Source organism: Coregonus lavaretus (assembly GCF_964263955.1).
Source record: "Coregonus lavaretus genome assembly, contig: HAP1_SCAFFOLD_1425, whole genome shotgun sequence".
In the NCBI taxonomy this organism is placed as follows: domain Eukaryota; kingdom Metazoa; phylum Chordata; class Actinopteri; order Salmoniformes; family Salmonidae; genus Coregonus; species Coregonus lavaretus.
The window spans coordinates 87,603-107,500 of NW_028167056.1; the positions used below are offsets into that span (position 1 = coordinate 87,603).

Below are 19,898 nucleotides of genomic sequence, written 5' to 3' on the forward strand. Positions count from 1 at the left end.
ATTCAAAGTAGTAGTAATAGTATTTAAGGGTAATATAAAAACAAATTAAGAACTTAGGTGGGTGTTAACGTTATACACGTAATTCAGTCGATTTATCGTAATATGGATTTGTCCATATCGCCCAGCTAAACTCCACTCGTCTTAACACCAGTGTAAATCTAATGTCCTTAGTGTGTGTGTGTACATCCCCAGGGGAAAATCACAGCCTTCCCTTCCATCACCACCAGACGAAGATGATGATCAAAAGAAAATAGAGGAGAGAGAGGAGGGAGGAGAGGAGCACAGAACAGAACACAGCGTAGCTCATCAGATGAACAAACACATTCTTACTGGATATCTTTATGGGTTTCATCACCCTGCATCAAGTGACTGCCGAGAACCAGCTAAAACAAAAGACCTGTTTTCTTCTTCATGAGAAAGAGAGAATATCTTTCCCTTTAAATGAGGTCATCTGTTCCAATAATAGGAAGCTGGTATATTGCGATGTCTGTAAATTCTAGTGGTTACAGAACAGCAACCAGAATCAAATCGAGCAGGTAGCCATAATCACTTCCGAAGAGGCAAAGATTCACAACATTTCAGCATCGTTCCCCAACAAAGCATGACCCAGGACATTTTACATTTTAGTCATTTAGCAGACGCTCTTATCCAGAGCGACTTACAGTTAGTGAGTGCATACATTTTTCATACTGGCCCCCCGTGGGAAACAAACCCACAACCCTGGCGTTGCAAGCGCCATGCTCTACCAACTGAGCTACAGGGGACTTGCTGCTAAGTGCCATGATGTGGTGTGTGTTGCATACTGTAGCAGGGGTACGGTCCAGACCCATAGCAAGAGAGAGAGGAGAGAGAGGCAGTAGTCCCATTCTACTCTGTTTTCCTCCTCCCTCTGTGACCTGCAGCCATGCAGACTAGCTCTCCAGCCGCTCTCCTCTCTCCAGCCACGGCAAATTGGGTGCCCGGGGTGTGAGCCTGGGCCAAGCCTGGCATTTGGGGGCCATCCGAGGCGTCGGGCATGAGGGGTAGAGATATGGCACTGAAGGGGGACGGAGGGAGCAGCGGGGGGGGGGGGTGATGAGGGGGCGGCACCAGGCACGAGCCCCAACACAAAAGGAACAAGGCTCGTTAGAGAGACTGAGCTAGCTAGCTAGAGCGCCATGGCAATCACTGCCTCCCGCTCTACCCCTCCCTCCCTCTCCGCTCGCCTCAGTCAAATATGGCTACATCTGCAAGTGTAATCACTCCATTGTGCTCCGATTTTCTGCTCTGCTGGACGGCGGCATGGCGGCCTGCTTTTCAGCACCTCTCCCTCGCTCTCCTTCTTTCCCTCCCCTGTCCGTGACCCAGTGCTGACTTCTCCTGGCTGGCTGGCGAGGGCCAGTCAGTGAGTCTCTGAGATTACAGACACGTAGTCAGTCACTCAGGTAACAGAGTTACTAATCTGGCCCTGTTGAATTACACATAATTGCCTCGGCACTGTGATTGATTTCAGCCCTGGAAAGGAAAAGACGACCCCCCCCCCCCTCGACACGCATACACCCCTCCTCCCTCTCTCCCCCTCTCCGGCGCTCCAGCGCGAGCAGCAGCCAAGACTCTCCAGCTAGTAGGAGGCTTTGAAGAGATCAAAGCCGAGGCCGGGAGCAGTTGCGCACCCTGGGAATACGGATACAGGGAGGCTCTCTCTGCTCCTCAGACCTATTTTCCAGCGTCATGTCGGATTGCAGCTGTATTGCATTTTGCCAGTTTTCTTAATGCTCTTGGTTTTTACTTTGACATCAGTGATTCCCTCCCCTCCTCCCCCCCTCTCCGTAGGTTTCTTCAAAAACAAGGGGGAGGAAAAAGAGGGAGGGAGGAGAATAAAGAAGGCAGGAGAGAGGGGAAAGAGAAATGTGGGGGGGGGCTGGAAAAGGAGGGAGGAGAGAGAGACAGAGAAAGATCTACGGGCTGATTTTTTTTCTCACAACTCCATAATAGGGCAGTTCAAATGAGAAGGGGGGAGAATACAGCATTTGTTTTCAATTCCGAGGCTGATATGAAAGGAGCGGCAAACTTTTATGGGTTTCCCAAAAATTAAAGACTGGCTTTTTTCACCATTCAAAGAGCGGGGTGTTTTGTTTTTATAGCCAAGACCACACAAAATGAATTGACAGCAAACCCCTCCTCCTGTCCTCCCTAGCTCTGCAAGTTCAAACAGAAAGATGAGGAAAAAGGGGATACCTAGTCAGTTGTACAACTGAATGCATTCAACTGAAATGTGTCTTCCGCAGTGTGACCGCGAGCACTCTCACACTCAAGCCAGTATATGAACAGTATGTTTGGGAAATAGAGGAAAGAAAAATGTACGCGGTCAATGTGCGCTAGCAAAAACAAAGAACAGAAAGAAGGGGGGGGGGGAAAGAGCTATATCCATCTATCAGCTTGGTTAGTAAAGCCTGGTGACGAGGCAAGGTGAGCAGCACAGACCCCTTTGTACAGTAACTATACCGGCCCTCTACACAACCTTCTACACTGAGGAGCATTCATCTTTCAGCGCTGTCAGACACACACACACAGAGCATGGGAGTCTCTTTAGCTCTCACACCCACCACAGGACACACAGAGAAATAATGAGCTTCTGAAAAATATGGAGGAGGGAGAAAAAACCAAGAGTAACTTGATGGTAACAGAGCGGCTATTGATCAAGGCCGTCACACTAGGACAAAGTCAGGACTGTTCGCTGGTTCTCTCTGAACTAGAGCGCTGGGAGGAGTTACACCCAGTGTTTCACCCCTGCAGCTCCCATTGTCCCTGTCACAGTTACAGCCTGTTTACTGACTGAGGTACATGGCGGACAAAAAGCACCAAATATAGACCTGGTTATCACTCAACTAAAAAAGGGATGATTTTATGATCATGTTACCACAGTGAGGTACTATTTGGGGGCTTTTGGGGACTACAAATAAAACTAATGGCATCAAAAGGGTTTTAGCTACACAACTTCAAAAGCCTCCCATTCATCTCCCGTTGTAGCGTGTCAATGTGGAACAACAACGTGTTTTGCTTGGCGTCTTAAATCTGTGGTGGAGTCAGTCTTATCAGCAGTGTTTAGGTGGTGGAGGGAGGCTAGGAGTTGGGCTCCGGTCCCTGTGAGCCGAGCAGAGCTCCCACAGACCGGCTTCAATAGGAGCCACGCAGCCTGGGGAGTGGAGGGACTTTCACCGGGGGCCCTTCTGACGGCCCGGGAGCCAAAAAAACAACAAGCTGGAGCGACGACAACCGACGCCACACAGAGACAAAAACAAAGCCACTATCCTCTCTAACCCTCCACTCCCACCCACGCCTCTCCCCTCCTTTCCGTATCCCCTGGTGCTCATAAGGCAGGCGGTGAGGAGTGAAGCTCCCCCTCAGCAGGTGCTGTGGCTGGGGCCTGGCCTCGCCTGGGCAGGCTGGCTCCATGGAGCAAGCCATCTTTCCCTCAGCAGGATGTATGAAGGAGGGAGAAGAGAGGAGGACTAGAGTGTTGTGATGTCCTCAGCTATGATGACAGTATTGTTTTGATGAGCGCATGAGAGCACGTGAAATCAAAACTCTTATATGCACACACACACAAATGATACAATCTATTTTTTTACCATATTCCCACACTGCTCGGTTACACGTTTCATAAAAATAAAGAAAAGATGACATACTGTCCAACTAATCAAAACATGAGCGACCAACATACACAGTCACAGATTCCTTCAGCGTGGAAACACAAATTCACACCCCGTTATATGAATACTTGGTGCATCCTTGACTGGTATTATTTTGTCTTCTCATCTTACAGGGAGACAAAAAAAAAAAAAAAAAAAAACACCAGTCGTTTCAATTTAGAGGATAATTTCTTCCAGCTCCACTTAACATGATGAAAGACTTTGATAAGGGGATTGCAACCACATGGAATCATTACTGTGGAGGGAACGCCATATGGAATAAATGTGTCAACCAGCCTCCTCGCCATATACCATACAGTACAGTAGTTTGATGCGCGCTCCGTGTCAATGAGACTGTTTATAAAGAGCTGAGACCCAGAAGCACAAAGGGTGGGAGGACGCTGGAGAGTGAGCGTTCTGTGAGGTCTATACACAGTAACACACCCTGCTGTTTGTCAGACCTGCACAGCAGATGACATCAATGCAGCAATGATCCTCTGATGGTCCTTGAAATGTAGCCCCCCCCCCCCCCCTAAAGAGTAAAAAAAAAAAAAACTTCAAATGATTTACTTTTTTGAAAATGTAATTTGGTCACAAAATACAGCAATATTGTTTATAGGCCAATTTTAGGCAACGACATCCAGCAGCAGACTCATACATCAAATAGATCCCAGCTGCTTCACAAATCACAACAAAACGCTGCGCTCGATTCAACGCCTTGAACCGCACTAAAACCCTGCAGACGTAGATAAAGAACTACACATGGCGCCACACGTTGCCGCAGACTACACTGCGCGTGGACATGGAGGGCTTCTGGGAAATGTAGTGTTCTCATATCAGGGATTGTTGCCGAATGGGGCCAGGGTTTGAGACCGTGAGGACAGATACACATGGCACTGGGGGTGACGAGGGGTACGTCCCAAATGGCACCCTATATTAGTGCACTACTTTTAACTAGTCCTATGTGGCCTGGTCAAAAGTAGTGCACCATATAGGGAATAGGGTGCCATTTGGGATGCAACCGAGAATAGGGGAGCGCGGTAAATCCCGTTAGGTAAGCCAGGGTTAGTGATTCCACACCGCCGAGCATGCCGCCAAGGAGATCCGTCACGTTCTCGCTGACATCAAAGGGGAACCACAGTCTCCCCCCACGGGCTCTCACACACCACAAGGACCCGCCACCAAGGGGGACGACAGGGGGAGGGAGGTATGGCCTGGGAGGGGCAGCAAATGGTTCCCTCAGCTCTCTCCACACCAAAAGCCCAGCTTAAAAATCAGCTATGGCGATTCCATCTTCTCCAACTGCTGCACTGACAGGCTGGAGACTGGATGCTTGGAGATCATCAACTTATGCTTGGAATGAGGTAGTGGATTCAAAGTTATAGTTTTAAAGTAAGGTAGTGTGTGAAAATGGCTTCCACTGTTGCAGGCTTGGTGGTTAAAAGTTGTCATGCTCAAATTCAGATGTTTCATGAGAAGGTGACAAAAGTTTAAACTATGACTGAATCAAGAGAGGAGCAGCATCCTTGTTTATTCAAACACACTAATCCTGAAGCTATACATTTGATACAATGACTCAAATAGCATTTCTCATTGACTCCATTGCACGTTCTATTTAAACGTTTATACAGTCAGAAAACAGAGGGGTTGAGTTAACGCACATAGGAAAGTGTTTGCTCGCTAATTCCTAGATTTTAGCCAGAGAGATGTGAGAGCTTGATGCCAAGCTGCCAGCCAATCCAGACATTGAACGTGTGGTCTTCACAAAGACTTAACAGAGGCCAGAGTAAGGAACACAATCCCCTCTCTCTTCCCAGAGTTCTGTGCAGTCCGGCCCTCTGGCTATGGGAGCTGGAAATATGAGCCATCACACACGCAAAGTCACTTTAAATAATCCAATATGCAACAGTCAAACCTCACACGACCCTACTTCTGAAGACTTGAAGAACACACACACACGAGAACATATCACTACAGCTCTCACTGACACCAATATAGAACTAGATAACACTTAAAACAGAATACTAAATGTATTTACATCACTAGGCTTCTAGAAAGACTAAATAGTGGCAGGCAGGGTTTTCAATGCAATTCCTCAGGAACAAACCACACCAACCAAGAGCCAACAAATACTGCTACAAAGTGTAAACTCTGTATTGACAATGTAATAAGCAAGTAAAAAAAACACTAATATGACACACTTTATCTGTTATAATAAAGATAATAATAATGCATTCATTTTCATTTCACCATGAAAGCTTTAGACCTCAACTGCACTGCTTTCTTAAAATTACCCCATCTCTCCTTTCATATCTAAACCTGGACAACCACTTCCAGAGATGAAGGGATATCTAACATCCAACGGAGATCCTCTCTTCCTTCCATAAAAACACAGAACTTTATTGAATCAACTACACAGGGACAAGCCCCATATGTGCCACTGGTCATGGTGCCTCCACTACGCTAACCCCATTGACAGCTGAACTACAAAAAAACCCTTCGTTCCTTCTCCATTTAAAGATGTAAAGATCTATCGCAACTCCTTAGAGGTACTATCGCTCACTCCTTGCTTCCCTCCCAAAGATCTGCTGACAATCAGTAACTCCGAACAGCTCTGTCAGTTGGGCCTCATGCACAGGAATGCCATGGTCAATGAAAATCAATCTAAACTGGAGAGGGGGATGGAGGGAGAGGGAGGGAGGGAGGGAAGAAAGGGAGAGAACGTGCCTTTGATCTGGGTGAAAACTGATCCTAGGCCTGCAGATACTGTGGCTGCGGTGGTGGTGGCCGGCAGGCTTGATACAACAGGCAGCACACACATTTCACATCCAGTCAACAGCCAGGCAGCACACACAATTCACATCCAGCCAATCAACTAGAAGAGAAAGAAGAGAGGAGTTCTGTTCCAAAGTCCATGACTGCACCGCCATCAACCGGGTCCGTTTTACTGGATAAGTGAGAGAAATGTACATAAAATGGACTACTGTTTTATTGAAGACGGGGCGAGGGGGGAAATTTGGCAAAACAAAAAGCGGGCGGCGGCCACAGTAAATGAAATGAAAGTGGGGAAAAAAAACGGTCCAGGCAGCGAGAGGGGCCACATAACAGCAGTAATTTCCTTATTTAAACAAGGTTGGATGGAAGCCTCTCAGACCTTGAGATGTTATCCATTCCATAAGATGCAAAACAATTATATTGGAGCAATAAATTGGCTGTAAAAACATCTATGGTCAGAGGACTCCTATACAAGAGCAAAGTGGGTGCCACTGCCATGAGATCAGAACACCATTCACTTTGTATTGTCAGTCAGATTCACACAGTCGCTACACAGACTTCAAACCCTTCAAATTAATTTCATGATGAAACCAACTCAGACACACAGGCAGACATAAGCCAGAGTCTTTGGTCCTTGAACAATGCGTGTATGTCTGTGTCCTCTAGTCTATGTGCTAGCAGGGTGCAGGGACAGGCTTTGGGAGGCACCGAGCCATAGCCAGACTGGGTGTATTCACCAGCACACAACCCCCCCCCCCCCCCCACACACACACCAAACAGGATTAGGGTGGACAGCTGCTGGCATGCCCTGGCGTTTTGCGTCTGTCTTGCTGGAAATGTTCATAACGGGACAGATACAGGAAGCCAGCCACCAGGCCTACAGCCTGAAATTAATACTGTTATGTTATAGGGACTATAAGCATGGTGACATACGGCAACCCTGGCTATTTCCACAAACTCCCTCTTCAAATGGGATGTTGCCGTTAGGCGTCCGCGACCATGTCAGCGTAATTGGTGGGCTTACTGTCGATATGTAAACAAAGATTGATTAAGTTAACAAGATGAGCGAAATAACACATAATATGGATGTCGTTAATCTGCTGGAAAGTATGACAGTCATGTGGGGGAGACTAGATCACGTGGTTGCCAAGGGGACAGGTAAACACAACATTACTGGGACATGTTATGTACGGCTATCCCAGCCATCACAAACCGGCTTCATCACACTAGGAAGGCGGCAAAGAACATTCTAGAGTTGAAAATATGGTAGAAAATATTAATGGAAATTTCAATATACAGGTATATTTGAATAGAAATCCCAGGTTTAGCGCACTCTTTTTAGGGGTTTAGACCTGGTTAAGTATTTAAGATCGAATCAAACTTCACAGTGAAAATGTGCTAGACACAAACGGCTGGATAGCTTGACAGATTGGTGGAAGTGATTGATTGATGGAGGTATAGTGTAACTGGACTCACCGTTCTGGGCATGGGCGGCGACAGGGAGCCGTTGTTCATGTAGGAGTCGTTGTTCATATTAGTCATCATGATGTAACCTGGGTATCCAGAGTACGAATGACCTTTGTTGTACATGTCTAGGTGTTTCCCTGGAAAAAAGCCCAGGAGACAGAAAAGTGTGACCTTGAAGCTTGGTGCAAATCGTACATTTACGATCATTAATGGAAGATTTGTTAGAGAACTCAAGTCAAGCACATTAATCTCAGTTAGGATTTTGGCCTTTTTAATAGAATAGCATCTCTAAGCAACAGTCTGATCTAGTAACATAGCAATATTCCCCGCCATCATAACTTCAGCAGTTCAGAGTCATTGGGAAAATCTCCTGGAGTTTATAGCCTACTAATACAGTTGCATGTGAATAGTCATTGCCAAGTTAGTCTCGCTATCAACACTGGGTCCATCTGGCACTATGACTATCGCATCATCACGCCATGCATGCCTCTTGATGCCGTAATGATATCGTTGTCGATCGCTGTGACCCGGTGCCCCCGTTTCACTAGTCTTTTGTCTTGCATGTCTTGGAGAAGAGGAGAGGGGGGCCGTATTATACAGAGGAACAATGGCGTCCCTCCGTGCCAATTAGCGTCAATTAGGAAGAACATACAGACTGTGTCAAAACAAGAGACGCCCCTACTGTTCCCCACGCCTCTGACCTAAAGAGAGAGCATTTGATAGGGGCCGTCCGTCCCCCTGCCTGAATAGAAACACGCGACAAACGACTTGGTGGCTGTTAGTTGTTGCTTTCTGGGGAGAGGGGGAGGGGTTGGTGTGGTGTGTCTGGTAGATTGATGGCAACATGGGCTTGTTGTGGGGAAAGGGAGTGTTTGGTTTGAGGGGGTCCTATTCAGGGCTGCTAGGGGAACAAAGAAGAGACACTCTGAACAGAACAGAGCTCCAATCATGACCTGCAGCTCTATCTGGGGTCAGAATACAGCCCCGACCAAATAATGACATCAAATGAGTCTGGCGCTGTCGCACAGCAGCAACATGTTGTACAGGACAACACACACAGAGACAGAGAGAGACAGTGATACAGAGAGACAGAGAGTATGTGTCCAAAATTAGCCAAGGAGAATATTAAGTGTCACTCACTACTAGTATCAGAGAGCCACATGTTTAAGTCACTGCCTATCATTTGAAGTCCTCTTCACAGGTTTTTATTCATGTCAATTTAACAATTTAAAAGCATCAGTATTACATCTTTCAGATAACCATGCAAGGGGCCGCAGTCATTGGGATTACTAAACAATTCTCTGCATAAATAATATTTCCTCCGGACCACAAAATACTTACATATATGACGTCTTATTTTATTCCGTTTGTACATATCCTGACTAGAATCAATTCAGATATCATCTCTGCATCAGAATGAACTGGGGTCAGATAAGAAAAAGGACCATAGTGTGACTGATCAGTTCTGAACAGAAAATTAAGTGGGTAGAACCTTTTCCAGTCTACCATCTTTCTTCCCTTTAAAAATAAAAAACAAATCTCTCAATTATCAAGCCTCCAGAAATGGATTTGAATATTTAAAGGGGGGGGTTTTAAAACCTTTATCTTGGCTCAATGTTACCCATATATAACTGCAGATCTCTAAAACATGCTGATAACTGACTGGAGAATATTTAATGTGATGTGTGTCACTTACCATCATCCTGATGGTCTCTGTGTTTTTCATGATATGAGTCTTGGGATATTTGGGATTGTCTAGTTCCCTGTGAGAGATGAGACAGAAATTAGGTTATTCAATTTGAAAAACTTCACACACACACACACACACACACACACACACACACACACACGGTTAAAAGCACAAACAAACACGCTGCTATGGCCTGCGCCATCTTTCAGCTTGTCCCCGGACCTAAGAACACATACAGTGAGGCGAGTGCGTTGGGGAGAGAGGGTTTGACGGAGCGGTCTGTATCAACCCCTCAACGAGCCACTTAATTAAGCTTCATGTCCTTAAGGAGCTTACAAATTAACTTGCATCAGTCTGCTTTCATTTTCACCAACCAATTTACCCAAAGCTCCAACCAAATTCAAAATCAAATAAATCACGGTAGTCTGATGCTTTGCAATAAAAATGTGTTCTGCAAAAAAGATTCTAAAATAACTGTGAAAATAGAGAAGAAGGGATGGTTTTTACTGTGTAGTCGACTGCTTTTCCAAAATACTGTGAACCCCTCCACATGCATCTCCCCCACCCCCGAATGGGAACGGGTAGAAAGACCTCCTTTTGGAGTTCACTTCCCTGAGGGTGGCTTCCAGCAGAGTCACGGAACTTCACTGGATTCCCAATTAACATTCAGCCTCCGTCTTATTTGCCTCTGTGACAGCTCTAACTATATGAGTCAGTAGGTACCCTAATTCCATTAACATTGGTTAATGACAAATGGCAACAGCTAATTGTGCTAGGTTTACCTTTGTATACATACAGCATCCAGAGCTAGAGAGTTAGTAACAGCTGCCTAGCCCAGATTTTTAAAAAATACATTGAGGCACAAAGTTAAAATTACTATTGAATATGAAACTCACTGCACTGAGGAGGAATTTGACAATCACACAGTCTAAAACGATGTAAGCTACACTTGTTGTTACATCTCTGATTCATACATGAGATACATGATTGAGATAAAGGAATGACAGGTGATTTAAATACATAAGCAATGTGAACAAAATAGCTACCAGCATTACCTTTAAACTTGTACTGTGCCAGTGACATTTCTTTCATACTTCAAATATGAACAAAATCTATATCAAAACATAATATTTCCATTCATTCCCCCCCAATTTAATTCCATCCTTTAACAATGTGTTGTCTCTCCATGAAATGGCCATAATCGCCCCAAAACATGCAGAAATGGAGTAGCCTTAACTCACATTGGGAACATGAGTGTCACTGTAATCTAGAGGTGACATTTTATCATGTGTGGTTTTTCTTCAAAGTTCATTTAATCTGGATTTCCCTTTGAACAAAATCCATTTGTTTTATATCAAATACGAATTTGATCTGTCGAAAAACGCTAATATTTTATATTATTCATTGCTTAGATTATCCAACCTGGTGAAAATTTTAATTAAATCACCAAACCCATTGCAATATTGATATTGTTAATGTAATAATTATCAGTAGGCCTACTTATCATTTTACTAATATTGTTTTTCTTATAAAGACAATAATTGTTACACTAATAATATTACTACTAATAACCACAATAATGCAATAGGGATAATTTAATATTGTAATAGGCCTAACAAAATAATTTAAAATGTATTCACGAATTCGTCACCTCCTGAGCAATCTTTAATTTCAAATAACCTCGTAAAAACTGTACAACAGTTCTCTGAAATGTATAAAATAATTGATCATATGAAATTGTTCTGTAGGTTTGACCTTTGGTATAATTCGTCGACAATGTTTGGAAAAGCTCTGCAGCCACGTGCACCAGCTTTATTTATGCGCCTCTGTTTACAACCGATTCCACAATGTAAACAGAACATGGCTACTATTTACAGATTAAATAGTCATATTATACACATATAATATTAGGCTACACATCACCTTGTTATTTATGGCATAACCAAACATAGTTTGGGCCTACATCCAGTCATTTTATCAGCTCAAACTTTCATAAAATGTCCAACTGACACACCTGAAATGGGGGCTATTATTTAGGGACAGGTGAACTTGAATAAATATGTTGCCGTTAGAAATTTGATGGGCATTTATTTAGGCTAGCCTATATAAAAGTTTGGCAACATGTAACACTGGACTTTTAAGTACAAGAGAGGAAATACTTACATCATGATTGCTGTTTGGACTCGTCTCTGACTCATTTACTAAAGATGACTTGATATCTGCTAAGTCTCCCTCGTCTTCCTCTGAGTGACTGAGTTCTGCGAATATTTGTTCTTGGTCTCCCTCATCCTTGAACGGAATCATTTCGTCCGTGGCACAAAGCTCAGGGTCCCCGCCACCACCACCTGCTAGTTGTGGCATTTTGAGTCAGTCAAAGTCCTCGCACTGTCCAAACTGGAGGAACTCGAAATCCCCAAAACGAAACCCAAAACGTTCCTTGAAGCCGCTAGCTACAATGTTTCACTTGAAGCGTTGCGCTAGGAACCCTGGAGGAAACGGCGTGCGAGCACGCTTTTTGTTTTGGCTAAATTAACAGGAGAGCCTTTTTTGGCGTTGTTTTTCGAAGTATTATGGATTCTTACAATGATTCAGATTTTAAATACCCGAAAATGGAAGATGTTATCGGCAAAAGCGGATGTTTAGTGCACGCTCAACCCGCCGCACTCGCCTGTTCGGCTCTTTAAAATGTCAGAAGTCAAAACCTCATCACGCGAGTCAGATGGCACAGATTTGGCAGAGGAGGGCACACACCGGGGAACTCCGCTAACCGTCAAAGTGCATGTAGAAAAAAACTTCTGCTTATATTTCCTCGTTCTGTGGTCCTGTGAGAGTTGCAGTCCTTTCGTGAAAAAAAAAATTAAGGAAAAATATAATAAAATAAAAAAATGCGTCTCTGAATCTCGTGCAGCCTGTTTGCCACAAGTAGAACACTATTTATTTTCCCCACTTAAACAATACTGCGTATCTATCCCTATTCAAATGAACATACATCCTTGAACTGAATAACGGCTAAATTAAAAGTAATAAACTATATCAAAAGATCGAGGAGTGCGTTATAAACCGATACCCTGTGGACCGACTTCCAAACTGGAGCACCGCTCCGTAAGTAATGTAGCTCTCCTTCCCGTTCTCTGTCTCTTCTCTCTCTGCTCCCTCTCTCGCAGTCACTGGGAGGATCGAGATGAAAGGGAAGCCGCCGCTGTGATTGACACCACACCGATTGACACTCCTAAGAGAGCGAGGGGTAGGGAGATTTATACATACTGTAGCTCACGACAAATGGGTAGACAGGGAAGGAGTGGGGGCGGGTCGAAGCGGTGATGAAGCTGACGCCAATGCATATGATAGAGTAGGGCCTAGGCTATAATAGACAGATTCGCTACTATGACGTTAAAATAATAAGAAAGCGCAAAGGGTGACGTTTGGATACTCAGAATTACTGTTGGATTACTGTAGGCTATGTGATTGAGGATAACTAATTCAAATGACATGGCAATGGATCACTTTTCTCCAATTTTTTAAGTAAATGTTCTAGGGAGCCCATGTATATCATAAACAGCCTATATATTCCATATTATGTGTATTTTAAGGTGGTTTAATTCGTGCGCAAACGTTCCTGAATCCATTATTTTTTTTAAAGCATGTTGGTACAAAGAAGGTTACAGTCGAATCAATAGTAGCATTGATGTGTTAGTTTGTTTGTGGACAATATATAGTAGCCTCAGCAATTTCCTAAAGTTGTCCATTTATTTTTTTAAAGTATTTTGATAAACCAAACGTGTATATTTGGTCCACTAATCAGAGGGGTGAGTGAGAGGGTGTGCATAATTTATAGAAAATCGACTAATTTGGCTAAATTGGGGTCCATTGTTGTCGGATGTTCTTTCAATTACTTGGAACCTAATAGTAAATTCAACATACATAAATTCAAGTTACATAATGTTATCTCATATGAGATTTTTCCATCAACAAAACATACGTATTTTCACCTACTCACAAAACAAGACAACTATTTCCCCCTTATTTTGAGTTTAATAGATTGGCCCATAACACATTTAACCAATTCAACCATAATGGTGATATTCTCTTTTGGATATTTTGCAGTAGCCTTTACCGGGATGTTGTTCAAAGGAGAAATAGCGGTCTGTAACTCGACTGCAAAGTATGTCGAGATTGCATTTCACTGGACTTTGGAGAAACTTTGCAGTGTCTTGATAGAAATATAATGCAGACTACTCGTGATTATGTTGTATTGCATAGGCCAGGGCATAGCTCAGATGCAATCTGATCGTTTTGAATCGTCATTTTACAGTTTGCGTAGTAGTCTATATCTTTCAGACAACAGTTCAGAGTTGAATGAACAAGCAAATAAATAACATGGGGGCTTCTTCGAGTCGGAAATGTTTAATGAGAAGAAGAAAAACATGAAGTAGTGTGTTGCTGCTGCGGCTCGCTGTGTGTGGAGAGATTGCGTGAGAATAACTTTGGAGCAGAGGCAGATCTTTATAAAGCACGGAGGTGGGGTTAGCGGGCGGAGCCGCGGCATCCTTTGATCTTTCTGGCGGCTGGCTCTTTCATCCCCGGGTTCCCCCCTCTCGCACCCTTCGCCTTTGTATGACTAAATTTGGTATGAGTCTGGAACCGGGCCAATATTTCCACGTGTGCGTTCATCCCAGCTGAGAGAGAAAGCAAGCGTTCTCTTCCGGGTAAGGAGACAGCGAAACAGATCAAAGGCTTTGGATTTGGAACGGAGTGTGGATTCGAAAGAGCAGAGACTGGCCGCATTCCAGAGTATAGCGGAAAACACACACACACACACACACACACACACACACACACACACACACACACACACACACACACACACACACACACACACACACACACACACACACACACATAGTGAGTTAATTAGAAAGATTTCACACATACAGACAGACCTGAATACAACCAAACCTTTCATTAAAAATCCTCTAACGTTTTATTTCTTGTTTGAAACCCTGTGCATTTTCCGTGTGATACAATCATATTTCTCTCTTTTCCCGCTCTGCATTCCTTAGAAATTGCCGGTTATATTTCCTTATAGAATAAGACCCTTTAATTGTATTAGTTTGTCTAAAAAAATCCCCTAATTTCTAACCGAAAATGTTAATATCCTGGCGTGAACCATTGCCAAAGAGAATGACGGATACATTTTTTGGAATAGGCCTACCATATGCAATTATAGATTTTTTCCCCTTTTAAATCAGCCTTCCACAATTTTCTAATTCTCTGCCAACATAAAAATATTAATTGTTGAGACCCCATGAAGATGCATAAAAAATAATTATGAGCAATATTTTTCTATAGTGAAATTCTAAATATATTGTCCACAATCAAACAAATCCACTGGTCATATGAGGCCATATAATATAAGTCTGAACTGATTTCAAAGTTGAATGTTTTAGATGTTGCCTAAAATGCACTGAATTGTTTTCAATAACAAAAACGTTTTCCAGTGAGCAGTTAATTGGAATCAATTATTTTTTCTGCAGTGGAATTTATTCAACCACATTTTGTCCTGATGACAGTGTTAAAGAAGGTTAAAAGAGAGAGAGAGAGAGAGAGAGAGAGAGCGAGAGAGAGAGAGAAACTTTTGTCAGTGTAATGTTTACTGATAATTTTGTATTATCTATTTCACTTGCTTTGGCAATGTAAACATACTGTATGTTTCCTATGCCAATAAAGCCCTTTGAATTGAATTGAGAAATGGAAAGGGAGTGGATTGCCTAGGTATGAGCCACCTGTGAACCTGCCATTACAGTGACCCTCTCTTGGCTATGATGAAAGGCCACTGGAGGATCATGGCTTTTGAGCGCTGAGTGCATTGAAGAGGGCTCCTCAATTGTTTGGACCCAAAATAGAGTTCACTATCACTCTTGCAAAAGGTATAAGGGAACAGAAATCATATTCAGATGAAAGATTGCAGAACACTCTCTCTGTTAAATAGAACATTTAAAGAAATGGATAGGCAAGGATAGGATAGGGACGCCACCACGTCTTGCTAGCAGGGCAGCGAGAAAAGCATCATCCTCTATTGGCTAACATTGACATGTCATGATGCTGTCACCAACACACACACACCAAAGGAGGCTGGTGGGGGGAGCTATAGGAGGACAGGCTCATTGTAATGACTGGAATGGAATTAATGGAACGGAGTCCAACATGTGGTTTCCATATGTTAGATGTGTTTGATACCGTTCCATTGATACCATGCCAGCCATTACAATGAGCCCGTCCTCCTATAGCTCCTCCCACCAGCCTCCTTTGACACACACACACACACACGCATGCTGTCACCAACACATTTCACACACTTCACACTCGACAACAGCATCCATTGAGGCGCTTCACCCTATTTCAGCCTGAATGTTGAAAAACAACAGGGAAAGAGGGGATGGGGGAAAAGGAGGGAGGAAAAAGAGAAGAGAAACATTAGAAGAGAAAAAATAGGAGAGAAACATTAGCATTTCTCTCCTAATGAGGTCATAAGTATGACCCCTCTGGATCTCAGATGAAACAGAAGCCTTCCTGCTGTGTTGTGACCTGAATCTAGTTGTCTCTCACGATGGAGCTACTGCATTTAATATGTTATATAATATAGTATAAAATGAAGGGAGGAGGACCAGGAATATATACTGAACAAAAATATAACCGCAACATGTAACAATTTCAAAGATTTTACTGAGTTAGTGTCCATATAAGGAAATCAGTCAATTTAAATAAATTCATTAGGCCCTCAAAACTTGAGACATCTGTGGCATTGTGTTGTGTGACAAAACTGCACATTTTGGAGTGGCCTTTTATGGTCCCCGGCACAAGATGCACCTGTGTAATGATCATGCTGTTTAATCAGCTTCTTAATATGCCACACCTGTCAGGTGGATGGATTATCTTGGCAAAGGAGAAATACTCATGAACAGGGATGTAAACAAATTTGTGCAAAACATTTTAGAGAAATAAGCTTTATGTGTGCATGGAAAATGTTTGTGATCTGTTATTTCAGCTCATGAAACCAACACTTTACGTGTTGTGTTTATATTTTTGTTCTATATATCATATCTATACACAGCATAATTTATCATACCTTGTTTGAATTTCTAATCTGAGCAGGAGATATGTTTTTTAATCTGGGGGAGATTAATCATTTCACCAGTTGAGGCTGCTGAGGGGAGGACGGCTCATAATAATGGCTGGAACAGAGCAAATGGAATGGCATCAAACCATGTGTTTGAAGTATTTGATACCATTCCACTGATTCCGCTCCAGCCGTTACCACCAGCCCGTCCTCCCCAATTAAGTTGCCACCAACCTCCTGTGCATTTCACCCAATGTGAGTGTTTGCATGATAAGATGAGAATGCATGCTGGTGAATTACTGATATTGATGAGGAATCAGGTTTGAGATTTTGATTTGCTAATAAATTGTAGTTTTTTTTTTCCATTACAAGAGGTTGTAATAATATTAATAATAGAAGTGGCAGGTAGCCTAGCGGTTAGAGTGTTGGCCCAGTAACCAAAAGGTCGCTGGTTTGAATACCCAAGCCGAGAAGGTGAAAATGTGTTGATGTGCCCTTAAGCAAGGCACTTAACCCTAATTTGCTCCAGGGGCGCCGTACTACTATTGCTGACCCTGTAAAACAACACATTTCACTGCACCTTTCTGGTGTATGTGACATATATATATATATAAAAAATGTGCCATATGTGCAACTGTTTTGTGGGTAGCTGGATTTCTCAAGTTCTGAGTATCTGTGACAAGGTGTGAATGAAGGAGTCAGGCGCAGGAGGTAAAACACCGAAGTCCAGAGTTTATTCCGTTTACATAAATAAAACGCACCCAGCGTCAAACGAAACTATCACAAGGGAAATAGTCCACCTTGGCAATAACAAATGGAAGAGTAGCTCAACCAAGCTACTCGCTCTCACAATGAAACAGTCACTCACAAAGACAAGGGGAACACTTATACACATACTAATTAGGGGAATGAGCACCAGGTGTGTGTGATTGACAAGACATGACAAGTGGAGTAATGAGAATGGGATCGGCAGTAGCTAGTAAGCCGGTGACGATGAACGCCGAAACCTGCCCGAATAAGGAGGGGAGGCAGCCTCGGCGGAAGTCGTGACATTACCCCCCCCCCCGACGCGCGGCTCCAGCAGTGCGCCGACCCCGGCCTCGGGGACGGCCAGGAGGACGCGGAGCAGGGTGAGTCGGATGGCGACGGTGGAAATCCCTCAACAGGGAAAGATCGAGGATGTCCCTCCTTGGGACCCAGCACCGTTCCTCCGGACCGTACCCCTCCCACTCCACGAGATACTGAAGGCCCCCCACCCGACACCTCGAATCCAGTATGGAACGGATCGAGTACGCCGGGGCCCCCTCGATGTCCAGAGGAGGTGGAGGAACCTCCCGAACCTCAGACTCCTGGAGTGGACCAGCTACCACCGGCCTGAGGAGAGACACATGAAACGAGGGGTTAATACGGTAATCAGGGGGGAGTAACAACCTGTATGTAACCTCGTTTATTCTCCTCAGGACTTTAAACGGCCCCACAAACCGTGGGCTCAACTTCCGGCAGGGCAGGCAGAGGGATAGATTCCGGGTCGAGAGCCAGACCCGATCCCCCGGTACGAAAACCGGGGCCTCCCTGCGGTGGCGGTCAGCGTTCGCCTTCTGACGACGCACGGCACGCTGGAGGCGAACCATTACTCTCGGGGTGAAATCCAGAGGTCAGGCTGACCGAGACCCCCAGACGTTCCATGAACGCCTTCCAGACATGAACTGGGGACCTCGGTCAGACACTATATCCTCTGGTACCCCGTAGTGCCGGAAGATGTGAGTAAACAGAGCCTACACAGTTTGTAGGGCCGTGGGGAGACCGGGCAGAGGAAGGAGGCAGCAGGACTTCGAAAAGCGATCCACAACGACCAGGATAGTGGTGTTACCTTGGGAGAGGGGAAGATCAGTAAGTAAATCAATACTAAGGTGAGACCATGGTCGTTGTGGAACTGGTAAAGGTTGTAGCTTACCCGCTGGGAGGTGCCTAGGTGCCTTACTCTGGGCGCACACTGAGCAGGAGGAAACATACACCCTCACGTCCTTAGCCAAGGTAGGCCACCAGTACATCTCGGTCAGGCAGCGCATTGTACGACGATACCCGGATGACCAGAGGAGGGTGTTGTGTGTGCCCAGTAGATCAGACGATCACGGATAAGCGCAGGCACGTACTGCAGCACAGCTGGACTGGCAAGGATTCAGCCTCCTCGCTGCCCGAATGTACTCCAGGTTATGGTGGTCTGTCCAGACGAGGAAAGGGTGTTTCGCCAGCAGCTCCCGATCACCAATGCCGTAGTTCTGCTCCGTCGAACTGAGCTTCTTCGAAAAGAAGGCACAGGGGCGGAGCTTGGGTGGCGTGCCCGAGCATTGGGATAAAATAGCGCCTATCCCTACCTCGGACACATCCACCTCCACTCCGAACGGTAGTGATGAATCGGGGTGAGCCAGTACCGGGGCTGAGGTGAATAGACCCCGAAGGCCAAATCAGCCTCAGCAGACCAGCGGAGCCGGGACGGCCCACCCTTCAACAAGGAGGTAATGGGAGTTGCGACCTTGCCAAAGCCCCGAATAAACCTCCGATAGTAGTTGGAAAAGCCAAGGAAGCACTGCACCTCCTTCACCGTGGTTGGAGTCGGCCAATTACGCACGGCTGAAATGCGATCTCCCGCTATCTCCACACCTGTGGTAGTAATGCGGTATCCGAGGAAGGAGATTGACTGCTGGAAAAACTCACACTTCTCTGCCTTGGCATAAAGATCATTCTCCAGCAGTCGGACCAGTACCTTGCGAACCAGGGACACGTGCTCGGCGCGCGTAGCGGAATACACCAGGATGTCATCGATGTAGACCACCACACCGCGACCAAGCATGTCCCGAAACACCTCATTCACAAAGGACTGGAAAACGGATGGAGCATTCATCAAACCGTAGGGCATCACCAGGTATTCATAATGCCCCGAGGTTGTGCTGAATGCTGTTTTCCACTCATCCCCTTCCCGAATACGCACCAGGTTGTAGGCACTCCTGAGGTCTAATTTGGTGAAAGAAAACGGGCCCCATGCATTGACTCAATCCCTGAAGGAATGAGGGGAAGAGGATAACTAAATCGTACGGTCACCTTATTCAGTGGTTGATAATCAATGCACGGACGTAAACCGCCATCTTTCTTCCTCACAAAGAAGAAACTTGAGGAAGCA

General features: G+C 44.8%; 1 protein-coding gene across 2 annotated transcripts in view; it reads right to left on the reverse strand.

The window, feature by feature from the left end:
* LOC311113940 (lymphoid enhancer-binding factor 1-like) overlaps window positions 1–11,964 on the reverse strand; it is a gene marked incomplete at both ends in the record, with an annotated part of 47,087 nt that extends 35,123 nt beyond the window's left edge. For both annotated transcript variants that reach the window (XM_084189213.1, XM_084189214.1), the window contains 3 exons: window positions 7,923–8,050; window positions 9,610–9,676; window positions 11,767–11,964. In XM_084189213.1, coding sequence (XP_084045339.1) covers window positions 7,923–8,050; window positions 9,610–9,676; window positions 11,767–11,964 — 393 coding nt within the window. The remainder of the gene's footprint in view (window positions 1–7,922; window positions 8,051–9,609; window positions 9,677–11,766) is intronic.
* Window positions 11,965–19,898: the final 7,934 nt, after the last annotated feature.